At 48.9% G+C, this 22,696-nt stretch overlaps 1 protein-coding gene across 8 annotated transcripts in view; it reads right to left on the bottom strand.

Moving 5' to 3' along the window:
• The window catches only part of TET3 (tet methylcytosine dioxygenase 3), a 64,728-nt gene that overhangs the window by 8,464 nt on the left and 33,568 nt on the right, over positions 1 to 22,696 (bottom strand). For all 8 annotated transcript variants that reach the window (XM_042471439.1, XM_042471435.1, XM_042471440.1 and 5 more), the window contains 8 exons: positions 13,368 to 16,137; positions 8,786 to 8,876; positions 6,607 to 6,700; positions 5,262 to 5,470; positions 3,430 to 3,580; positions 2,472 to 2,561; positions 1,898 to 2,035; positions 723 to 1,062 (listed from right to left, as the gene is read on the bottom strand). In XM_042471439.1, the coding sequence (XP_042327373.1) occupies positions 723 to 1,062; positions 1,898 to 2,035; positions 2,472 to 2,561; positions 3,430 to 3,580; positions 5,262 to 5,470; positions 6,607 to 6,700; positions 8,786 to 8,876; positions 13,368 to 16,092 (3,838 nt within the window). In that variant the 5' untranslated portion in view covers positions 16,093 to 16,137. The remainder of the gene's footprint in view (positions 1 to 722; positions 1,063 to 1,897; positions 2,036 to 2,471; positions 2,562 to 3,429; positions 3,581 to 5,261; positions 5,471 to 6,606; positions 6,701 to 8,785; positions 8,877 to 13,367; positions 16,138 to 22,696) is intronic.

Raw genomic sequence — 22,696 nt, 5'->3', positions numbered from 1 at the left:
TTTCCCCATCGCAGCCTTGGACATGCTGGGCTATTACCCTTTGATCGAAGACAGAGCTGGCACTATGTGGCCCATGAAACAAAAGCATGAGACTCCTAGACCACCTTTGAAAAAAAAGTCTGGTGTAATTTGGGGGCAATTTTTGCCCCTAAACTACACAGAAAGCCTTTGAAATACATGCAAACACCCCTTCGTTACCCCTTACAAGCCTCCCAGACTCTTGTACTACCTCCCAATTGCTTCCCTTTTTCTCTGCATTCTGTCTCAAAATGCTGAAGGTTGTTTGAGAAAGACTGCAGAGGAAAACTGAAGTATTTTTGCCTGCTCACAGAGGATGAAGAGTTGGCACTTGGCCCCCACAGAGTTGCTCATCTGTGATCTAGGAGTTACATTTACCCATTACCATTTTCATGTGCAGAAAACCTCTTTTCCATGCATAAAAACTATGTATCCATTTGACCAAAATAATTCCCCAGAACAATATTGTCGTCGTCGTCGTCGTCGTCATCACAGGATGTGTGAATAAAGGGAGAATCCTGTTCAAAAATATTCATTTTCTCCCACAGTGGTAAGAAGAATATGTGACTGATTCATCTTTGTGTGGAAGGTCAAAAGAGGGAAAGATTTGCATCTTTAAGCTGCTCAATCCAAAAAAGAAAACCCTTCCGCCTTCTCTGTGAGCCAGCCCTAGTGAGGCATCTGGGCTTCTCATTCAATCTCACCTGCGTTCTGCCGGAGGGTTGGGAGTTCGAGAACTTCCTGCTTGATCTTGTCCGGGGTGTTCATCAGCTTCTCCTTCTGCAGTTTCTTCTTCTCAGCGGCGGCCTTCCGGGCTTCCAGCTGCCTCTGCCGGCAAGACTTGGCTGGTTCAGGGAGCTTCCTCACCTCTCTGGGAAAGGAAGTGAGCACCTGGATGGCCCCGCTGCCCACCTTGGCCGCCTGGTTCTCCTCGCTGCCAAATTCGTCCGTGGGGGACATCTTGTACAGTGGGAGGACGTGCAGCTGTTCGTCCTCAGGGATCTGGCCAGTGGTACGATTGTCTTCTTTTGTCAAGGTACACACCTGGAGGAAGAAGAGGAGATGGGGATGGAGGAAGAGGAAATGGAGGAGATGGAGATGGAGGCGGAAAAGAAGGAGGAGAAGATGGAAGAGGAAAATAAGACGAGAGAGAGGAGAAGGAGATGGGTGGAGGAAGAGGAGATGGATAGAGATGAAGATGGAGAAGTAGATGGAGACAGAGATGGAGGAGGAAAAGAAAGAGGAGGAGGAGATGGAGATGGAAAAGAGGAAGAAGAGGAGGAGGAGGAGGAGGAGAATAAAGAGTCAGACACATCACTATGGGGCCCAGTAAGTCAACACAACACCAACATAAGATCACAGTGACATTTGTCTCTGAGACAGCAGTGGACCCCAATAATCTGAGCCTGAGAGTGTTTGGGGAGCAGTCTGGGAAAAGGTGAAGGCCTCTGCAGCTCCATGAGAGGTGCCCCAGGTATTATCTCTCCACAATCAACTCCTTGTAGAAAGGACATCAGATGCTCTCCCATAGTAAAATACATTTTTGCCAGCTCCAAACCCTGGTTGGATTGCCCTGGGACTGCAAGCATGTGCCCTTCATCCCAGTTTGTTTCCCCACCTTCTGAGTGATGCACCCAGCTTCTCAACTTCAGACAAAATGGGCAAAGCTGAGGCTTATTACTCAGTAAAGCAGTTCACAAGAATGGCAAGGAAAGAGTGCCCTGCCAAAATCTGGCAGCAGATATCCAATGGGGAAAGTGGCATCAAATGGCTACAATGGTGTATGGTGCAGATGCCACCCCAGTCCAGATGCTTCCTCCACCACCACCTTGGAAATTTTCACAGCAAGACTGAGCCGGGAGACCCAGCCAGGCCTTACCACGGTGCACCCGTTGTAAAGGTTATGCTGGTCCTTGTGAGCATGAGCGCAGAAGTCCATGCAGGCGGTCACTCCAGAGAAGGGCCTCCCTTCTTTCAGCCCAAGCCGGCAGTCTATTGCTATATCCTCGTTTGTAACCTAATTGAAAAGAAGAAGAAGAACAGAAGCAGCGCAAGTTACTCGGCTTCACATATCCACTGAATTCCTGGGATTCTTTGCATGTTGGAAAGTGGGGTTAGAAATGAAAACCAGGCAGAAAAGAGCATGGAAAAGCATGAAGTGGCCCTTTTCCTCCACCTCCCTCCACAGGAAGGCTGTAATGGTGGATATTTACTACTACGCTGAAGCGACATGAGATCTGGTTCTCTGTCTCCTCCATATATTTTTCTCCCCAGCTTATCTTCTCTGTCCATTTATTTTGCCCATCCCACACAGAAACCAGGCCTCAGTTGCCCAGCCAGGGTCTTTCCCTTCTCGCTTGCAAATGGATGACAGCCAGAGAGACCAAAAGTCTATGTCTGGTGATTACACCCAAGAAGACCCAAATAACAGTAGGGTCTTCCGAGGCCCCTACCTGATTTTGGTAGGCCTGGGGGGCCAGTCTCTTATAGAGAGGGGCCACTTCGGTTGCCAGGTCCTGGAAGCTTCTCCTGAGCACTTCTTCCTGGAAGGAAGGAAAGAAAGAGGCAGAGAAAGAGCGTCAAAGAGCTTCCTTGGGAGTGAGACCATGGCAGCTAAGGTTTAATATCAAATATAAAGAAAATATAAGAGGCCATCCCAGGTGCCAAATCTACTCCAGCAATTGCCACAAAAGCAACAACGACAACTCAGAATAAATTGATTATACAGTGAGGTTGTACTCCTTTTATTGATCATGGGTATCCTTATTCTATCACACAGATTCCAAGATAGCCAATATTTTTATCATAATTTTTTATCATTGGCAGAAGTAATATTACATTATATTAGCACTAGTACGTACTAATATTAGTACTGGTTGATTTTCTGCAGTATAAGCAATATGACATACCAGTATTATGCATTTATGAGTTACATATTTTGGACCATGGACCTTTGTTTTACATTGTGCCCTTGGAATCCTTGGCTGGGGTATGGTTCCAGGACCCCATTGGATACCAAAATCCATGGATGCTCAAGTCCCACTAAATACAATGGGATATTATTATTATTATTATTATTATTATTATTATTATTATTATTATATATTCAAGCCGTTGATGGTTGAATCCTTGGATTAAAAAAAATCTGTGGATAAAGAGGGCCGACTGTACAGTGTATTATGATTAAAATTTATTGGTTTTCTTGGAATTTGCTAGAATAGGAATATCCATGATCAATTGTAAAAGGAGTATAACTTCACTGTATATTCTGGGGTTTATCTATTTATTCTGAGCCAAATCTCTTTTGGCACCTTGCACATCTCTCCCATTAAACTTCATGCTGCAACCCATTGCTGATGTTGCCGCCAGCAGCTGCCCAAAACAGACATGGAAAGTGTGCGCCCCACTCACCTCATTGGGGTTGTATCCCTGAAGCCTGAATTTCCTGGGCATTTTGCTTCTGGCGTATTTGCACCCGTTGAAATACATGCTCCAGGAGCAGCCGAAAGAGAAAGAGGCACCGCAGGTGTTGGGGTCCTTGCCTTGACATGCACAGGTCCGGCTGCAAAATGGGTACAAAGGAGGCAGCGTTACAGGGCTGTGGGGGAAATGGCCTTGGCGGGGCAAGGTTTGGAATTATAATAATGATATATGATTTATTTATATTCCGCCTGTTCTCTGGGAATAGACAGAAAATGAGGTGGAAGCCCAAATCTGCTCCATTAGTTGGTGCCCAGAGAGTGCCAGCTAAGAGCAGAACCCTTCAGCTCCAAAAAGTACACTTCTAAGGTAAAGTATAGACAAATACTGCCAGGAAAACCCCATGACATGTCTGCCTTAGGGTCGCCTTAAGTCCGAAATGGCTTGAAGGCACACAACAACAACAACAGCAGCAGCAACAACAACAACGCTAAATTCTCAGAATCATTGCACCAGAAGGGACCTCAAAGGCCATCTATTCTATTCCCCAGCCAGCAAATGCAGGCAACACATTTCCTTTCTTATAATCTGTGGCATACAAGTAGTTCTCTTATTAACAGGACCCAACAGTTTATCCCCAGAGAGCGTTTAAATTTAATTTGGGAAGAATTCTAGAATAGGCGCAGTCCTCTATGGCTTTAATATATTTGCGATCATAAAGCTTTTGCATTTTAATATCACTCATTAGTGTTATGTGTTCAGGTCTTACTTGTTAACAAGCTCTATTATTTTAACGACCACAAGTTATATGTTATGGTCCTGGAGAATGAACCTTTCTCTGAATGACAGTGAGATGTTTTTAATGGGCATTTCTTTCATCTTGTGAGCCGCCTTGGGTCCCTTTTTGGGAGAAAGGCAGCATAGAAGTGAAATGAAAATATGTAATAAAATAAATTATTGTCTCTGGTTGGGATGAAGGTTTAGTCAAGCTTAGATTTTGTTGTTGTTGTTGTTGCATGCCTTCAAGTCATTTCAACACCAGACCAAAACAAAGTCAGGGTGGACCACAAGGAGAAAAGAGCCAAAGTCTCCCAGAAGATTGTCTGTGATCAGTGTGAACAGATGTCCTCCTTTTTCAGGACATGTTCCAAAACGTCCTCCGTTTTGAGCATGATGACAAAGAAGCACGAATTTATATTTATTTTAGTGGGGTTTTTAGCTTTTATTTCATAATGTCTTCCTTTTGTTTTCTTGAATGTCCCACATTTTATAGTGCCTTGAGATCTTGTTGCTAACCAAAGACTAACTAAAGAAAGAAGTTGGCAGCATGAGCTTTCATAGACTAAAGTCTACTTTCTCCGATGCATTTGAGGAAATCCCAATCTGAAATCCCAATCTGGATTTGAAAGGATCCAAATGCATCTAAGGAAGTTGACTGAAGTCTAGGAAAGCTCATACTGCCAAATTCTTTCTTTCAGTTAATCTCTCTACTTATTATTATTATTATTATTATTATTATTATTGCATCTATATGCATCTGAGGAAGTAGAGCGAAGTCTAGGAAAGCTCATGCTGCCAACTTCTTTCTTTCAGTTAGTCTCATAGGCGCTACAAGATCTCTCTACCTACTGAGACTATAGACTAACACAGCCATATCTCTGAATTCTACTTTTATGGTGCCTTGTCCTCCTTTGCAGTTAGGACATCTGCTCACTCTGCGATGAGTGTGGACCTCGGTCGCCTTGCCCCTCGAACTCAGCTCTCCCCACCTGCAACCAAGAGTTTCCCAGCCGCTGAGGAAGGGCTCCCGCCGTGGCACTTACTCGTCGTTGAGCCCGCATCGGCGTGTGGTGGGGTTTCCGTACTTGGTGAGGGTGTCGGTGAGCTCCTGGTAGAGCGTGTCCCCGAGGTTCCGAGGGATCCCCTCCCAGGCCAGGATCAGGATGATGATGACGGCGTTCTGGCAATGGTGGCCCGCCCGGTGTCGCACCAGACACAAGAGCTTCTCCTCCAAGTTGTGCCTCCTGATGACCTGGAAGGCAGCCGAGGAGGAGGGTTGGTTAAAGGATCGATAACCCTCCATCGCTCCCCCCAAAAAGAGTGGCACTCCAGCTTCCCAGCAGTCTTTGGAAATGGCGTTCGTGCAGAAATCACCATTTCACCATTTCTGAACTCACTGCAAGGAAGGCATTTGCAGTCCAGAACTCATTTATGCACCTTTTTTGCACAGGAAAAGGCCCGTCCTGCATAGAAAACGTTTTCTGTGCAGGAAACCCAATAGGAAAAAAAAGATTTCCAGCAAAGTAAAAAGCATGTCCCATGTGGAATATGATAGTGCTTCGCATGCAGAAGGCAGGTCTCCTGCACAGCGTGCGCTGTACAAAAAGACAACCTTTCTGCACAGAAAACAAATCCCCTGCTCAGAAAATAGGAATTTTACTTTCTGTGCAGAAAGTCCTGTTTTCTGTGCAAAGAAGTTATTTTCCATGCAGGAAACTTGCTGTTTTCTGCACATAAATTGCTGCTTTCTACACACAAAAAAACCATATGCATTTTCATGTAGAGTAAGTCTTGAACTGTGAATATTCTCACCCATTTAGGATTCTCCTTCTGCAGGCATCCCAACACTTGAGAAATCCTTATTTCCCCCAACATTTTCCAAATGTTTCTTCACTATTTCCCCCACCCTTTTGCCAACTCTGCACTCCCTGAAGCAAAGCCAGAAGCCCATTTTCCAACTGGGTCCTTCTGGGAGGCATTTAATGTTGGCTTTTCCTGCCACCTCACCTCCTCCATCTCCCCAAACCAGGGGCAGCTGGGATCTCCCATGTTTATGGGGTGATGCATTCACAGCAGGGTTTTGTCCAGAGCAGGGGCTGGGTCTACTTTGGGGGTCTGACCTCTTGAATGGCTCCTTTGCAATTCAGATTTTAAATCGCAGAGCGGACCCCACCTCACCCCCAACTGATAGACACAGGAATCACCAACTCCATTGTGGATTTGCATCTTTCATGAACTCCTCCAAGAAGGCAGTTAGGGGATGGACGCAAAATTTCACAGCTCTCCAATGAAAGCAAAATGGGAAGTGGGTAAAGGGGGTGGTTAGGAAACAGACCTTTAAGCCAGGCTTGATGGGAGGAAGGTCCAAGGGTCACAGGGGCCACTTACCCACTTTGCAATGGGGCATCCGCGGGAGCTCTTCCCCTCCTTCCCCGTGTAGATCACCTTCTCAATCCTGATAGCTTTCCCCTTCTCGCCGTACCTGGCCAGAAAAAGGAATCAGGTACACATTAGTGCAAGAAGAAAGAAAGAGAAGGGGTTGTTATGTTTCGGGGCAGGGAAGCGAGATATTGTTGGACTGCAACTCCCAGCATAGCTAGCACAGCCAAGGGGAAGAATGCTGGGACATGCAGTCCAACCCCATCTGGAGGGTTGCCACATTATTCCATGGTTTATATGATGGGGAATGCAAACAGAAGCCTCTTCCTAAAAGGCTGGAGGTATGCTTCATATCACTTTAGCGGCCATGGTTCCATCTCCTATGGGAACCTGGGACATGTAGTTTGGCAAGGGACTTAGAATTCCCTATCAGAGCTAACCTTGTGTGCAATTATTGATGTGGCTACTATGAGGTTGTCTGTATCCACACTGCACAGCCGATAGCAGTTTGATACCATTTTGTTGCCACGGTTCCATTCTATGGAAGGATGACATTTCTCATTTGGTGAGGAGCTCAAAATTCACTGCAAGGGAGCTCTTATCCAGAACTTGTGGTTCTGCTCATAGTAACTTATTCTCTTTTTTTTTGACAGCGCACACACACACATATATATACACACACGCACACACACCAGGGCCGTCTTGTATCAACGTCAGAGGTGGAAAAACAAAAAGACAGTTGCATTTCAATGATGAGGAAAAACTTCTCCAAACAAGCTGCTCAGCCCTTGGGGCTTGGTCATAGACTTGGTCTCCTTCCTCAGATGCCTGGCATGAACTAAGCATAAGCTTTCATAGATTTGGTCTCCTTCCTTAGATGCAAAGGTCCTCCTGGGCACCAGTTCACTCCATGCTTCTGAGGAAGGAGACCAGGTCTACAAAAGCTAATGCTACAACTTCTTTCTCTGGGTTAGTCTTAAAGGTGCTGCAAAATCCTCTTGCATAGTGATATTTCAAACTCAGATGGCAATGACTCTGAATTCTATACAATTAAAATGTGTTTTTTAAAAAGTTAAAAGGAGAACAATTAAAACAATACGGCTTTAAAGACTTTCCAATAAAGACATTCGGTTTCCAAAAATCCAAAGTCTCTCTCTGCCAGCAACACAGGGGCAGCTTAGACTCCCTAGGAAGGGACTTGCAGACCTTCAGTGGGGCAGCCACTGAAAAAGCCCTGCCGGGCATCCCCACTATTTGGTGGGACCTGAGGGCCTGAGCAAATACTTTTGGGCCCCAGCCATGGAGTGAGACCGGAAGGTCCTTTTGCAAGCCCCTTCTTGGCTGCATCCGGCGTCTCCCAGCTGCCAGCTCTCCTCCTCCTCCCGATGCCCGCAAGGGCTGGTGACTCAGTGGCACTGTTTGTTTGGGGATGAGTCAGCCTCTTCAGGAGCCTATGAGTCAACTGCAGAGGTGGGAGCCAGACGGTCTGAACGTGCGCTTGCCCACCTGTGTACCGTCCCTGGCATTCGCTCCCTTGGCTGCTGCCTGGCTACAACGCCTTCATGGAAGAAGTACACAAGGCAGCTCCCTCCCTCCCTCCCTAGGGATGCCTAAAGTTTGGATCCTCTCCTGGCCAACAATGGTAGCAACCTGGGAGCAATTGGAAAAATGATCTGAAAATCAGGGGAGGATGCGTGAGCCATTTTGGACCCTCACGGACCACAACCTATCACTCCCTGCTTCTCAACTTTGCTGTTTGGGGCCTTTCCAGGTGTAATGGGATGGCAGATCAGGGGTAGACCATGAAACCCATTGGGTGACCTTAAGCAAATCACACTGTCTCACCCTCAGGGGAAAGCAATGGCAAACCTCCTCCTTGCCAATGATAGATGTGACTTAGGATGGCCATAAGTCAGAAACGACTTGAAGGCACACAATAAGGCAACCGTTGAGGGTTTTTTAGCTACACTGGTGAGCTCATTGTTGGGTGCATTCAAGTTGTTTCCAACTTATGGCGACCCTAAGGCAAACCTGTCACAGGGTTTTCTGGGGCTGAGAGTGTGTGTCTCATCGAGGGTCACCCATTGGGTTTCCATGACCAAGGAAGGAACTGCTGGTCCCAGCCCCTTGAGCCTTGCCTCAATCCACTTCCCGTCCCCTTCGACTGTGTCTATGGGGTGAGACATACCTTTCCTCCATGAGTTCCCGGATGGATGCCACAGTTGGTCCAGATCCCAGGTGGGTGTAATATGGCCCCTCGTCCTTCTCAATGATTTGCTCTGTTTGGGGGGAGGAGGGAGAGAGAGAAAGTGGGAAAATGAGGCAATTGCTTCATCTCAAGGTTTTCACCCTTCATAGGCAGAGGTGGGCAACTGAGTGGAAACCGGGGGCCAATTCTTCCCACTCCAGCGAATGCTCTGCCTCCAGAGCAAGCAAAAATATTTTGGTCTTTCTCTGCAGCCCTTCTCAAAATGGCATCAGGAAGTGGCACTACATTATGTTTTGAGAGGGGCTTATAAGGAAAATTTATTGGGGGGTAGCATGGGGTTCTGGGGTGTTTGTGGCAGGACTATGTTTCATGCATTTGGAGGTTTTCCTGTGTGCTTTTGTAGCAAACACTGCCCACACCTCATGCCAAAATTGTGTTTTTTAAATATATATATTGGGAGGTTGGGGTCTTTGGGGAACCATAAAAAAGGGTCTCCCACAGGCTGCGATTAGCCCACCCTGGGTTTATAGCAAAGGTATTTGGGGCCACCATTCAGGCTTCTGAATGGTTCACAAAACAAAGAGGAAAGAAACCATAAAAATACAAAAATCATGTAGGTAAAATGATGCAAATCCTATAACAAATATTTGAAGTTGCAGACTAAGACCCAGTATTAATGCCAAGCAGCAGAAGAGAGTTTGCACATGCAACAGAGGGTTGGACTAGGTGTCCCTTGGGTGTCCCTTCCAGCTCTGCAATGCCTTTAGGAAAATTGTGAGGTGCTGTGCCTCTTTCCAAGGAGGAAGTCTGAGCGGTGGATCGTGAATCATGTCCAATTTCCTAACTCTATTCTTGGAACCCCCCCAAAAAAAGGCAATCCAGCCCCGTGAGCAGGGCCAAAACAGGATGCTTTTCTCTTTCTTTCTGAAAGCCACTTGCAAATGTGATTTGCTCTTTTGGGTTTCTCTGTTTGTGTGTAAACGCAGCTGGTCCTTTCTTTTGTAGCCCGGTGGGTATTTGCTCTGGCCAGGCTACTTTGGGCTGAGGTGCCAGGTTATTTAAATGATAAAAGGATCAACAAAACACAGAAATCCTCCAAACTGAGCTTAAATCTTGGCCAGTTCCAGAGGAGAACAGAAAAGAACTGGCACAGTCTGCCACCGACCAGATGGCACGATCTCCACTACCATTGCCCAACGGAGGATCAATTAGTCAGCGTGGCTTTGCAGCGTCCGGGGAAGAAGTCGGCCTCTCGGAATCAGCCTTGAAAACAAGTCCACAAAAGCAATGGCTGGCCTGGCCTGGACATTCCTACAGTAATGATCTGTGGCCTTTAAAAAATAAAGACATCTCGATTTGTGCACCGTCAAGTCACTTCTGACTTATGACAACCCTAAGGTGAACCTATTGTGGGGTTTTCTTAGCAGAATTTGTTGAGAGAGGGTTTGCCCTTGCCTCCCTATGAGGCTGAGCGATTGCACCCGGAGCGATGGATGCAAACTACAGGGAAAGGGATTCCAGCTCAACATTAGGAAGAACATCATGACCATAAGGCAGTGATGGCGAACCTATGGCACACGTGCCAGAGGTGGCACTCTGAGCCCTCTCTGTGGGCACACGCTCAAGTCACTCCAGCACAGAGTTCACAAGTTTGTTATTAGAAAGACAGAGGAATGTGGCACTTTGTGATAAATAAGTGGGGTTTGGGTTGCAATTTGGGCACTCGGTCTGATAAAGGTTCGCCATCACTGCCATAAGGGCTGCTCAAGGGTGGAAGACGCTGCTGCCTCAGTGGAGAGTGATGGCATCTCCTCCTTTGGAGGTTTTCAAACAGAGGCTGAATGGCCATCTGTCTCAGGGAGGACTTGGACTGTGTCTTTCTGCATGACAGGATGGAATTGAAAGGGAGGGTCTTTGGGGTCTCTTCCAGCACTAGAGATCCCCATGCTCTGGCTTCTGGGAATTTAGAGGCAACAAACCACAACCCAATGTTCAGTACTAGCAAATGAGCTGAGACTTGTAGCCACTATTTGGGAGATCTGGGGTCCATGGTGAGCCCCCATGTGCGCACCAATGCCAGTGTGGTTTCATGCCCTGTGAGGAGCGACTTAGGGAGCTGTGGATCTTTAGCCTGGAGAAGAATAGGTTAAGAGGTGATATGATAGCCCTGTTTAAATATCTGAAGGGGTGTCATGTTGAGGCTGGAGCAAGCTTGTTTTCTGATGCTCCAGAGAACAGGACACAATGGAACAATGGGTGCAAAGTACAGGAAAAGAGATTACAGCTTAACATTAAGAAGACCTTCCTCACAGTAAGTGCTGTTCAAGAGTGGAAGATTCTCCATCAACAGGATAGTATCTGTGCAAATGGTGAAAAGCCTGGAAACTACCAAGCCCTTTGAGGAGAGACTTAGGGAGCAGGGTATGTTTAGCCTGGAAAAGAGGTTAAGCGGTGATAGGATAGCCCTGTTTAAATATTTGAAAGGATGTCATGTTGAAGATGGAGCAAGCTTGTTTCTGCTATATGACATGGACCATTATTCTTCTAGGTTCTTGCAGATTCATAACTATGTCCTCCTTAATAGAGTCCATCCATTTAGCACATGGCCTTCCTCACTTTCTGCTCCCTTCCGCCTTTCCCAGCATTATTGACTTTTCCAGTGAGTCCTGTCTTCTCATGATGTGCCCAAGGTACGACAGATTCGACTTGATCATCTTGGCTCCCAGGAAGAGTTCAGGTTTCATCTCTTCTAGGACCTTTTGGTTTGTCTTTTTGGCTGCCCACGGTATCCTCAGCACTCTTCTCCAGCACCACATCTCAAATAAATTGATTGTATTCCTTTCTGCTTTCTTCACGGTCCAGCTTGCGCACCCGTACATGGTGGTGGGGTATACAATGGCTTGGACAATACCTTCTCCTAATTTCTATTCCAGGCACATCTTGGTGGCCTGGAGCCAACAGAAGGTGAAAACCTCTCTGCCCTGGACAGCAGCCATCCAGACGGAGAGATCAATATGGGACGGGCGAAGCGGGCAAACCCACACCCCACCCCTGGATTTTATTACGGCGGATTTTATTATGGGGCCAACACCCCTCCTGGGTACTCCTTCCCTCTCCTTTTCTCTCTGCCCAAGCTGTGCAGCGGGTTCAGGAGCATGATTCTGTGCTCTTTCAAATACTCGGGGGGCAGGGGGGGGGGGTCCGCCCAACTGCCAAAAATGCAGAAAAGTAACTTTTAAAAAATTTTAATGGAAGAGGCCAAGTATCCACTCCAGCTTTTGGAGAATGCACTGCTGTCATTGTTGTTGTGTTTTGCAGCCTGCGTCAAAAATGATGGCTACTCTTGGATGCTTTTAGAAAAGAGAATTCATGCTTACAGGAGAAGGCAAGGAAAAAAAGAGGTCTGGGGAAACTGGAGGGTTCAATAAGAAACTCAGGGGCCTAATTTCACCCCAGAGATGCACTCTGCCCACCTCTGTCCTACATGGAGAAAGGACACACACAGATATGCCTTTGCACACAATTGAAGACACAGAGAGGTGTACATTAATGTCCCTTCCAACTGTGTTAATGAAGGGATCCCCAGGGGTCATCTAGTTCTGCCCCATTCTGCCACACAGGAATACACAGCTGAAGCACTCCTGAAAGATGCCCCTCCAAGCGGTCTTTAAAGACCTCCAGAAAGGAAAGGAAGCTCTGAGGCAGTATGTGATTTGATTCCCTGCATGGTCATGAAACCCATTGGGAGACCTTGGGCAATAAGTCACACTCTCTCAGCCTCAGGGGAAGGCAATGGCACACCTCCCCTGAACAAATCTTGCCAAGAAGACCCCATGAAAGGAAACAATTTGAAAGCACACAACATATAACAACAACAACACAATTTTGTTAGGCTCTTAAGGTCCAGTTTTTTGGGGGAAAGGCAGGACATCACTGAAATAATAATACTGGGAAGTTTCCTACCCAGACAAAAGTGGGCTTGGGACTCCACAACCACCACCGCATCAATATTGATGCAGAGCTTTCAACTCCCCTCCCCAAAAAGCCACCTCTGCTTTTTAAGACTCGTTGGGATAGATCAGCAACAAGACAATCAGTGTTGACTGGTATCTGCCTTGCAGGTGAATATTCACTGAATTTTCATCCTGATTTTAAACAGTCTATGATGCAAACTGCTGAAGCCTACCTATGCATAAGACTGTATTGCGTAAGACTAGCACGTACATTTCTAGCAACAGCAAGCGTATTTCTATGCTGTTTATCAGTGCACTTAAGCACTCCCTAAGTGGTTTACAATGTGTAAGCTAATTGTAGCTGGGGACTCATTTTAGCAACGTACAGAAGGATGCAAAGCTGAGTGGAGCCTCGAACCCTGTCTGGGATCGAACTCACAACCTTGCAGCTGTGTATGGCCACAATACTGGCACTTAACCATTGCTCCTCCAGGGCTCCTACTGACTAAAAGTCTTCCTACTCAAGTTTTAATCACCCCTTATTTGTTAATTTATGCTTTTTGCAAAAGACAAAGGTTGAGGATAGGGAAAATATAACCCGGACTCACCCACGCAGTCGCAGGTTGGAAACTCTGCTTGGGCGCGCTTGGCCGGAGTGTCCAGCAAACTTTTGGTGGGGGTGTCCAGGTATTTCAGGGGAGATTCCAGAAACCCGCTGAGCGTCGGCATGAGTGGGATCACTTCTTCCTTGGTCGGGGTCCTCTCCACGGAAGCAGTGTCCCCATTTTGGTTTTCGTCAGAGTAAAAGCACGTGGTGGAGACCACCGTAATAGCACCAGAAGACTCTATTTTTATCTGTTTGGGGGACCGAGCCGCAAAGGGGTTCTCAAAAGGCTGCCTGGCCCCGAGCGAGAGGGAGAAGGGCTTGGGGTCCCCCACCGGAGGAGACGTGTGGTCCTTGGAGGAAGGGGGCAAGGGGAGGCCGGCGTCCCCCATGGCCCCCGGGGGCTCTGGAGAGCAGCACAGAGAAGAGCGTGGGTGGGCCGGTGAAGGCGGAGGCGCCGGAAGCAGCCCATCGCCCAGGAGCAGCGGGGCTGCCGGAAGCTCGGGATTCTGAAAGCCAAAATTGTCTCCAAACTCTGCCTCAAACTGCTGGATCAGCTCCTCCAGGTTGTCCTCCACCGGGATGGGATTCTGGGAGAAAAGAGTGGGGTCTGGGGTGGCATCTCCATTGCGCCCATCATTGCAAGCTGCAGCTGAGGAGCAGGGGGCAAGGCCGGGGGAGACCGAAGAGGCCAAGGAAGCGGCAAGGCAGGACGAACTCTCCGGGAAGTAGCCGTCCTGGGCGGGGTGGCAGGTTTCCTGAGTGTTGGGTCTGTTTTCAAGTAGCTTCTGCAAGGGAGACTGCTCCGTAGGGGTGGATGTTGAGGGGGCCGGAGGAGGCAAAAGCTTGGTCGGGGTGCTGGAGAGCAAGTGCTGATGCTGATGCTGTTGTGAAGGAAGCACCTCGGGAGTCATGGTGGCAGTGGCAGAGCGGAAGCCTTCCAGACTGATCTGGGCCACTGGCAAGAAAAGGGGCTGAGCATCCTTCTGCTTTGGCCTCTTGATCTGGACAGGCTTCCGGAGCGGCTTCCCTGGACCATTCTTCTCCAGCTGAGTCTTCCTCCTCCTCTCCTTGGTCGGCTTCTCTGCCCCTCTGGGGGACTGCAGAGGCAGAGGACTAGGAGCCCACCAGGCGGGCAAATGCTCCTGGTGGGCCGGTGGTCCTGGCCCTCCCCCTGCGCTCCCTCCTTGAGGGGGCTTCTGGTCTGAGAAAAGGCTGCGCTTGTGGTGGAGGTGATGCTGCAGCGCCTTCTGGGCCTTCTTGTGGAAGTTGGTCTCCTGAAGCAGCTGGGACAGCTGAGGGCTAGAGGCGGATGGCTTGCGGTAGCCACAGTTCTCGTTCTTCAGGACTGGTTGCTCCTCCTTCAGCTTGACCACCCTCACTTTCTCCGGTGTCACCTCTGGCCGCTTGAAGACAGACTGCATGCCCTCCATGGTGGCATTGCCCAACAGCTGCTCCAGCCCGGCCATGGGGTCACTGGCCAAGGACAGTGGGCTGGCGTTCAGGGCCCAGGAGCGCTGCTGGCTCTTTGCTTTGCCCTCATCTTCGCTCCACAGATCAGGGAAATCTGCCTTTTGCGGGGTGGTGGTGGCAGAGTTGGGGAAGAGGCCTGAAGGCTCCGGGTGGCCATTGCAGGAGTCAAGGCAGTAGGGAGCCATATCCTGAGTGACCTTTGCTCCCTGCTGCCAGGAGGGGGATGGCGGCACTGCCGGCGAGGGCAGAGGAGACCCAGCGAGGAGGCCCTGGCTCCCGTAGGGTGGCTTCAAGGCCGGAGCCTGATACAGCCCGGAGGCAGACCCCGATAGCACCGAATTGGGGGTGTGGGCTGGGAAAAGGGGAGGCCGGGCCAGCTGCTCCTTGGGGGCAAAGCCCACGGTCCGTGGAGGGCTCTGGGGAGCTGGCTCAGGAAGGACCGCCGAGAGCTGGGTGAGGGCTTCAATTGCGATGGCTGTCTGGAGGCTAATGTTCTTCTCCTTGGCAATGCTCAGGGCGTTCTGGGAAAGGGGAAGGGTCTCCAGGGGGCACCGAGCTGGCTTCTCGTCCGCAGAGGGCGCCCACTCCAGATGATTAGCACCGTTGTTGAAAGAAGGGGGTGGCTGAGCTTGGCTGAAAGGCTGTGGGGTGCCCCCCGGCTCCTGTCCACCAGCCAACTTGATCTTCCTCTCCAGCCACTCCAGGTAGTCCGGACACTCCGGCCCATCACAGTTGCAGTTGGGTGGCTTCATGCCGTGTTTCGCTAGTGCCAGGGCAGCCTTGAGGGTGTTCAGATCCTCCAAACTGGGGAAGCCCTCGGAGGGCGGGGATGCCGACGGATTATCCGCTGCCTTCATCTCGGCGTTGAATTTCTCATACAGCCGCATGCTCAGCAGGGAAGGGGAGGCCAGTGGGGCCAAACCCTGTGAAGACATGGCTGCCTCCGCCGCCGCCGAGAATGCCACCAAGTTCTGAGCATCTTCCAAGTTGGCATTGCAGGAGGAAGAGGAAGAGGAGGCAAGAGGGGGGCTGCTATGTTTTGGGGCTGCTAGTGGTATTCTCTCCCAGTGGGCCACTTGATCAGTGCATGGGCCACCCAGCCGGGGGCCTCCTTCCATCAACATGGCGCCTCCTCCTCCTCCTTCGCCGCCGCCTCCTCTTCCGTCCATTCGCTCCTCCCCTCCATTGGCCAGTCTGGGCCCACAGCCTTCGCTCAGCCTTCTTTCTTCAGCATGGCTAAATGGCCCCTCTTCCATTTGGCCTGTTTGGAGTCCATCAACCGAACTGCCCTCCAAAGCAGTCTAGAAAGACAAAGCAGGGAAGGGGGAGAGGAGAGAGAAAAAGAACAGATGAGTGCCAAAAGGACTGATGGACACACAAGTCTCTTCCAGGGAGGAAAAAGAAAGAGCCCAGTCCATAGGGGAATCTGTCAATAAGGGAATGTGGGGGGTGTGACCACACCAGAGGAGGGTGGGAAGGGTGCCAATGTTCTGGGTTTGCTGGTGGGGCAGGAAAAGGAGTCTTCTCCCTCTCTCACCTGGCAGGTCCTCCTCCTCCAGCTCTTTGGCAGAAGTGGCAGCATGGCAGCTCAACCAGGCAGCCTGGAGGCAGGTAAGTGGCAAGAGGAGTCCCTGCCCATCTGCCTTCACACTGACCAGTCAAGTTGCCAGGCTATTCTTCGATGGTGGTAGAAGCATGGCGGCTCGGCTGGACATTGCGGAGGCAAGTGGGCAGCAGGAGTCTCCCACCTGCCTCCATGCACTCTGCCTGGTCAAACTGCTGCTGGCAAAGATGTGGAGGAGGACGAAGAAGGTCCCCCTGAAATGCCCTTTCTTTTCTTTTCTCCTCTCACTTTTTACCCTTTTCTCCTCTCACCTTTACTGACTTTAGCCTAAAGAAATTATCTATTTGCAAGTCCTTTCCCAATTTTTTACATATTTTTTTCAGGGTCCCATTTAGCTCTTCCCATTTGTGTAACCCGGCTGGAGAAAATATGACCACAGTATCACAAGTGTTGATAAGGGAGAGCCTTCCTCAAAAGCACCAGCAACTCCCATTTAACAGCAGTCAGAGGATAAATATGAGATGCCACTTGGCTTGGGACCCTCCTCCTCTGGCCACTGGCCAGGATGAAGCCGACACAGTCAACAAACAGCCCAAAAACGTACAACTTGGACAGGCGTCTCTCCCGTTCTCACCGTTCTGGCCAAGTCTCTTGCCCTGCATGGCCTCTCTTCCTTATATAGGCTTTGCTTTGGGAAAATGACACCAAGCAAGACAGGCCCTGGTTTGCATTTGTGTGTGTGTGCATATGTGCCTTCAAGTTGCCTGTAGGCTTATGGGGACCCCACAGACTTCCCAGGATTTTCTTAGGCAAAGGATTCTCAGAGGGAGTTTTGCCAATTCCTTCCTCTGAAATATAGCCTAACAGAGCTTGGGATTTTCTGGTGGTCTCCCATCTCTGTACTAACCACGTCTGACCTTGCTTAGCTTCCAAGAACAGGTAGGATCTGGTGCAGTTTGAGTGCAGTTTGAGGGTTTGATTCTCAGCTTGGCCATGGAAACCCACTGGATGACACTGAGCAAATCATACTCTCTCAGCCTTTCTCTCTCTCAGCCTCAGAGGAAGGCAATGGGAAACCTCCTCTGAAGAAATCTTACCAAGAAAACCCCATGATAGGCTCTCCTTAGGATCGCCATAAGTGGGAAATGACTTGAAGGCACACAACAACAAAGGTAAACTACCTTGAATGATATAGCCAGGTTCAAAGGATATATTTCCAGCCATTCAATAATCCACTCCTTCAAAAGATTACTCCCCTGAAACATGACAACACTTTTCATTTCCCAGTAACTGCTGACTCAGAAAGCTACTTCTTGAATCTCCTGCAAGCAAGCATTTAGCTGAACCAAAAGCCTCTATCTTCCAATCCATTTCTGCTGTCTGTATAATCAGACAGTATAAAGCCATGGCCTTTGGAAAAACTACACCAAGCAAAACAGGGCCCTGTTACTACTACTCAGATCTTCTTCTACCATCAGGAAAAGCTTGTTTCTCATACAAAACCCAATGTTGTAATGCCCCAAACCCCACATGTACTCCTACACAGAATGGTCTCACAAAAGCACTTTGAGTTGTGCAAATACCAGGTGCAAAACCCATACCTCTGGGTTGTTCTTCTCAAATGAGTTTCCCAGTTGTTGAGTAACTCATTTTTGGCCCAGAAAGGAGTAGTGGTGAATATTCATCCCACTCCTACCAGAAACTTTGGGGCAATGTGCCAGCAGCATGAGCTATGCCTGTTGTTCCCGCAACATACACATAGACGCACAGAGGCGCACATGCACACTCCTTTTCTGCTTGCAGACAAGCTGCACCGGTAGCAAGGACAGACAGACTGTGCGGGCCACCAGGAATGCTAAGCAGCCCCTGGGAGAAGGGCCAAGCAGCTGCTGCCGGATCCCTGACCGACTTGGAAGAGACACAAGCAGCGGCTAGACCGGCTTTCTTGGCTCTTCCACCCGGCCAACCTTCCAGCAGAGCTGCACCTTTCTCCTGAATGAGACTCAAAGCAGAATGGGACCCAGAGCTCCTTTTCAAGGGCTCATAGCATTGTGTGTAGGGGGATGAGAAGTAAGGATGGGGGGTTGCACACGCCCATAGCTATGGCAGGGTATTTGCACCTACAGAGTGTATCTCGGCTCCTGCAAAGGCCATGGGGCAGCAGTTCCTCCCTGGAGAAGCCTGCCGGGGCTTGACTGTTCCACTACCTTGCCTGCCAGCCAGTGCGCCACTTCCTTGGCTTGTGAGTGAGCACATCAAACACAGTCACAATGGTTGAAATCAGTTTGCAGACTATGGATCAAACAACAACAGTTCTGAACCCAATACAACACACATCCAATCTGGCAAAGCTCCCGTCTCCAAACAGGGGCCAGCACAAGCCTGACTGCTAGAGCTCTCTGACCGGGGCTGCTCAACATTCACTGGATGTCCCCTTAAAGCCCTGATTCAAGATGACAAGCTGGACCTAAGTCTTATCAATCACAAACGCAACTCCTTGAGAGCTGTGTCTCTCACCTGGAGCCCTTTCACACCACACAGCTCTTGCACTACACTTCCACTACAACAGTGGAATGCAACGTAGCTGTAACCTATGGATTACCGTGGAAGCGTAGTTCTTTAATTGTGTAGCATGAAAGCTCCCTCTCTCACTCACACTCTCTGTTTCCGAATGGAACAAGTAAGCACAGCCCTTTCCTTAGGGTTTCCCTTCCTACTGGGCAAAGCAATCACTCCTAAAGGTCATCCCCATAAAGAACACAAGTCACACCAACAGGCTAACTCTCTCCCCATGCAAGAGAAGGAACATAAAACAGCAAGGAATCTCCCCAAGCCAGCGCTCTGGGGTTTGTCAGAAAGGAACTGTCCAAGGTGTCGCACCCCGTCCCCAAAAGAGGTGCATCGCCTTGGACAGATCCTGGAAATTTCACACTAAAACCCAGAGTGTGCTGAGTTCACTATGAAGTGGTATAGAAATGTAAATGCTATTCCTATTATTATTATTATTATTATTATTATTATTATTATTATTATTTACCACCCCAGGCCAGGTGGCATTCCCCTTGCCATTACTCTTACACACAGCTGGGGTGTGACAGCTCAGGCAAGTGATAAGGGACAGGAATGCCAGATAAAGCTTTGTGGCCCCTTCCCAAAGCAAAACCCTCCACTATGGACTACTGAAAGCCAGAAAGACATTGTCTCTTGGTAATCCCTGGCCTCCTCTGCATTTGCCCCAGATAAGCATGAAAACACTCCTTGGAAGTGCAAAGCAGCTACCCATTCGATTGTCCCCAAAAGGGTCACCTATTCCCCTGCTATGAAGTTATAGCCACAAAGAAATTTTATACACCAAGAAAAACCCCAAAGTTGGAGACAGGCCACCAGCTTTGCACTCTTCTTCCCTCTTTTATTTGTCTGAGGCTTAACATTTGCATCCTGTTTTTATGTACCAGGGAAAGCCACTCCCCAATGAAACTATTTTTAAAAAAACCATTAATCGTCCCCATTCATCATCACTGTAGAGTTAAAACAAATGCAAACTGTAACTCACAGCAACAACACAAAGACACATTCAGTGAAATCGGAGCTCACAAAAAGCAGAGAACGGTTCCAAAAGATCTCCCTAAGGACCAAGTTTCCAGCACATGGGTGCCAACACCAAAAAAGCCCCTTCCTTGATGGGAGGGACACGGTCAAGGGTGCGAGAGGAAGCAGATGGGGAAATGGCTTTATTTGCAGGGGAGAAACAGAAGATAAAACCCCTTGGGTCATCTTAGAGTCACCATAAGTCAAAAACTACTTTCTCACTTTCTTAAGCCAAAGGTCTCCTAGTCTAGACACGATCCCCAGCCATGTCCATGTATGAAAAGGGGGCTTAGATATTTGCAAAGGGGTTTGGGAACACAATAGCTATAATGCTGCTGGTGCAAAACACCAGCAAAAGTGAGCCAGCTAAGGCAATGGCCACAAGAAGAAAAAGGCCCCCAGTTGCAGCAGCAGCAGCAGCAGCAGCCAGGAAGGAAGGAAGTTGTTGGAGAAAAAGGCTGCCCAGCACCAGGAGAGGCTGGAGGAGGCCCTTCGTCAAGGTGGCAGGGCATAAATCTCTTTCTGTGTGGAGCTAGGCACTAATTGTGCAATGCAACCCTTGTGTTGGATGGTAATGTTGCACCAGGAGAAGCTGGAGGAAGCCCTTCATCAAAGTGGCAGACTCTGTGTGTGGAGTTAGACATTAGTAGTGCAATGCAACCCTTGTGTTGGGTGGCAATGTTGCACCAGGAGACTCTGGAGGAGGCCCTTTGTCAAGGGGGCAGAGTGTAAATCTCTGCATGTGCAGTTTCTCCACATTGCCTTAACTATGCAATGCAAACCTTGTATGTTGCGCAACTGAATCAAGACACTTCATGTGTCACTGAATGCCATGTGCAGATGCATCCATGCACAAGACAAGAGACTCACATTTCACAGCCATGCACAATATGTGCACCCATGCTTCATGGCACCACATGCACTACACTCTCTCCACCTTGCACTCAATGTGGGCATTCGGCAGTTGGACCAAAATGTCCCGTCACTTCCATAGGGACATGTACAAGGCACCAAAAAGCCCAATGCAACAGTTTACAAGGGGGAAGGTCCATGATTCAACCACAGGGAGTACCTCCAGGTATGGCCAAGAAAGCCTGGAAAAGTACTGCCAACCTGTGTAGGCAACACTGTGCTAGATGGACCCATGGCCTATCTCTGTGTACCACAGTGGTCCGTGTCCCTAAGTGCTGCTTACTCAGAATGTTGCAAAGAGATGCCAAGCTGTGATCATATTTTCCAGCCCCTGAAGAAGATTTGGGTTTGGGAAATGGTGCTTCTTATCCATTTGGTGCTTCTTGTCCATTGTCCCAAGTCCATTTGGGCTTGGGACAATGCTGCTTCTTGGCAGACAGATCCTTCAACTGCTTGAACTTGGAAAGCCTGGGTTAGAAAGGTCAGAGCCTCAGAGAGAGAAGGAATGAAGGATCCTTAGGGGCCATGTCTCTCCAACCCTCCTTCTCCCAGTTACAGGAGGAGAACATACCTAGTCCCACAGATATCAGGGGAACATCAGAGGGTCAGAGCTGCACACCTTTGCAAGGATCCACACTGTCTGAGAAACAGGTGCAATGCTCCCCTTGTCCCCTCTCGAACATGGATAGCATTGAGGGAGGGTATCACCTGGGTTGACCCCTGGAAGGAATCTCTGTGCTGCCGGAACTTGAGAAACTCAATATGTCAGAGAGAACGACTCTATTTCCTCTGAAAGAGGAGGCGCAACTTTTTATTTCTGACCAGATAAAATCTGCAGAACAATCTGCAACAATTCCTCGCAACGCAAACCCTCTCCGATTCCTCTGGAGCACTTTGTGGAGAGCAAGGCCACCGCATTGCATCTGCTCCTCTCACGCTTGTCAGAAGAGGTGTTCTGCAAAGCTATTGCCACAAGGCACAGCTCCGGGGCACATGTGGACTTACTTCCATGCCATTGGGGGGATTCCAGAACAAGGAACCCTCTGGGTACAAAACACGGATTTCCCCTCTGCGCGTGCCGAAACCTTCTTCTCAGTGCGCAGAAGTCAAGGTCACCCTCCTGACCCATGAACCCAAAGGAGCTTGCCAAGTTTTGAACCACGTTCTACCAATCTGGGGCATTTCCTCCCTGGATCTGTGCTTCCAAAGAGTGCATTTGGTAAAAAATAAATAATAAATTCTTATTCAAGAGGCTGAGCTGAAGCAGAAAATGGGGAAGGGGATGCTGTGTGTGTGTGTGTGTGTGTGTGTGTGTGTATGACGCATCCAGGCAAATTCAAAAATTGCAAACTGGGGACCAGTCCCAGCAACCAAGTAGGGTGTGCTTTTACAATCCTAGAATTGCAGTGTAATGCAGCCATAATTTATGGGTCACACCTTAATTTTTATTTTATTTTTTGTGCAAGGAATGTATCAAATGTGTCCATTTGCTTAAAAACACCAAGATACCAATGGTCCCCCGCATCTGCTCCTTTGTTTCTCCCCAGAAGCAGCAGCAAAAGCAGAGTCTACCAGAGTCTTTTGTGCGTTCACCTCCCACCCTCCTCCCACCAACCCACCCATCCTTTGCAAAAACCCCATGATCAGCACAAAACCCTTCCGTCTTCCTCCGTCCTCTGCAGACAAAGATCCCTCTTGCATGGGGATCTCACAGCAAGGATCTGTTGTTATTCCGCATGCCCTCTCCCTGGGCCAAACAATCCTGGAAGGATGTAATAACCCAAAGACTATATCTA

Source organism: Sceloporus undulatus, chromosome 6, assembly GCF_019175285.1.
Source record: "Sceloporus undulatus isolate JIND9_A2432 ecotype Alabama chromosome 6, SceUnd_v1.1, whole genome shotgun sequence".
Classification (NCBI taxonomy): domain Eukaryota; kingdom Metazoa; phylum Chordata; class Lepidosauria; order Squamata; family Phrynosomatidae; genus Sceloporus; species Sceloporus undulatus.
Note: the sequence above shows the minus strand (reverse complement) of the source record. Positions and strands in the feature narration are given on the sequence as shown.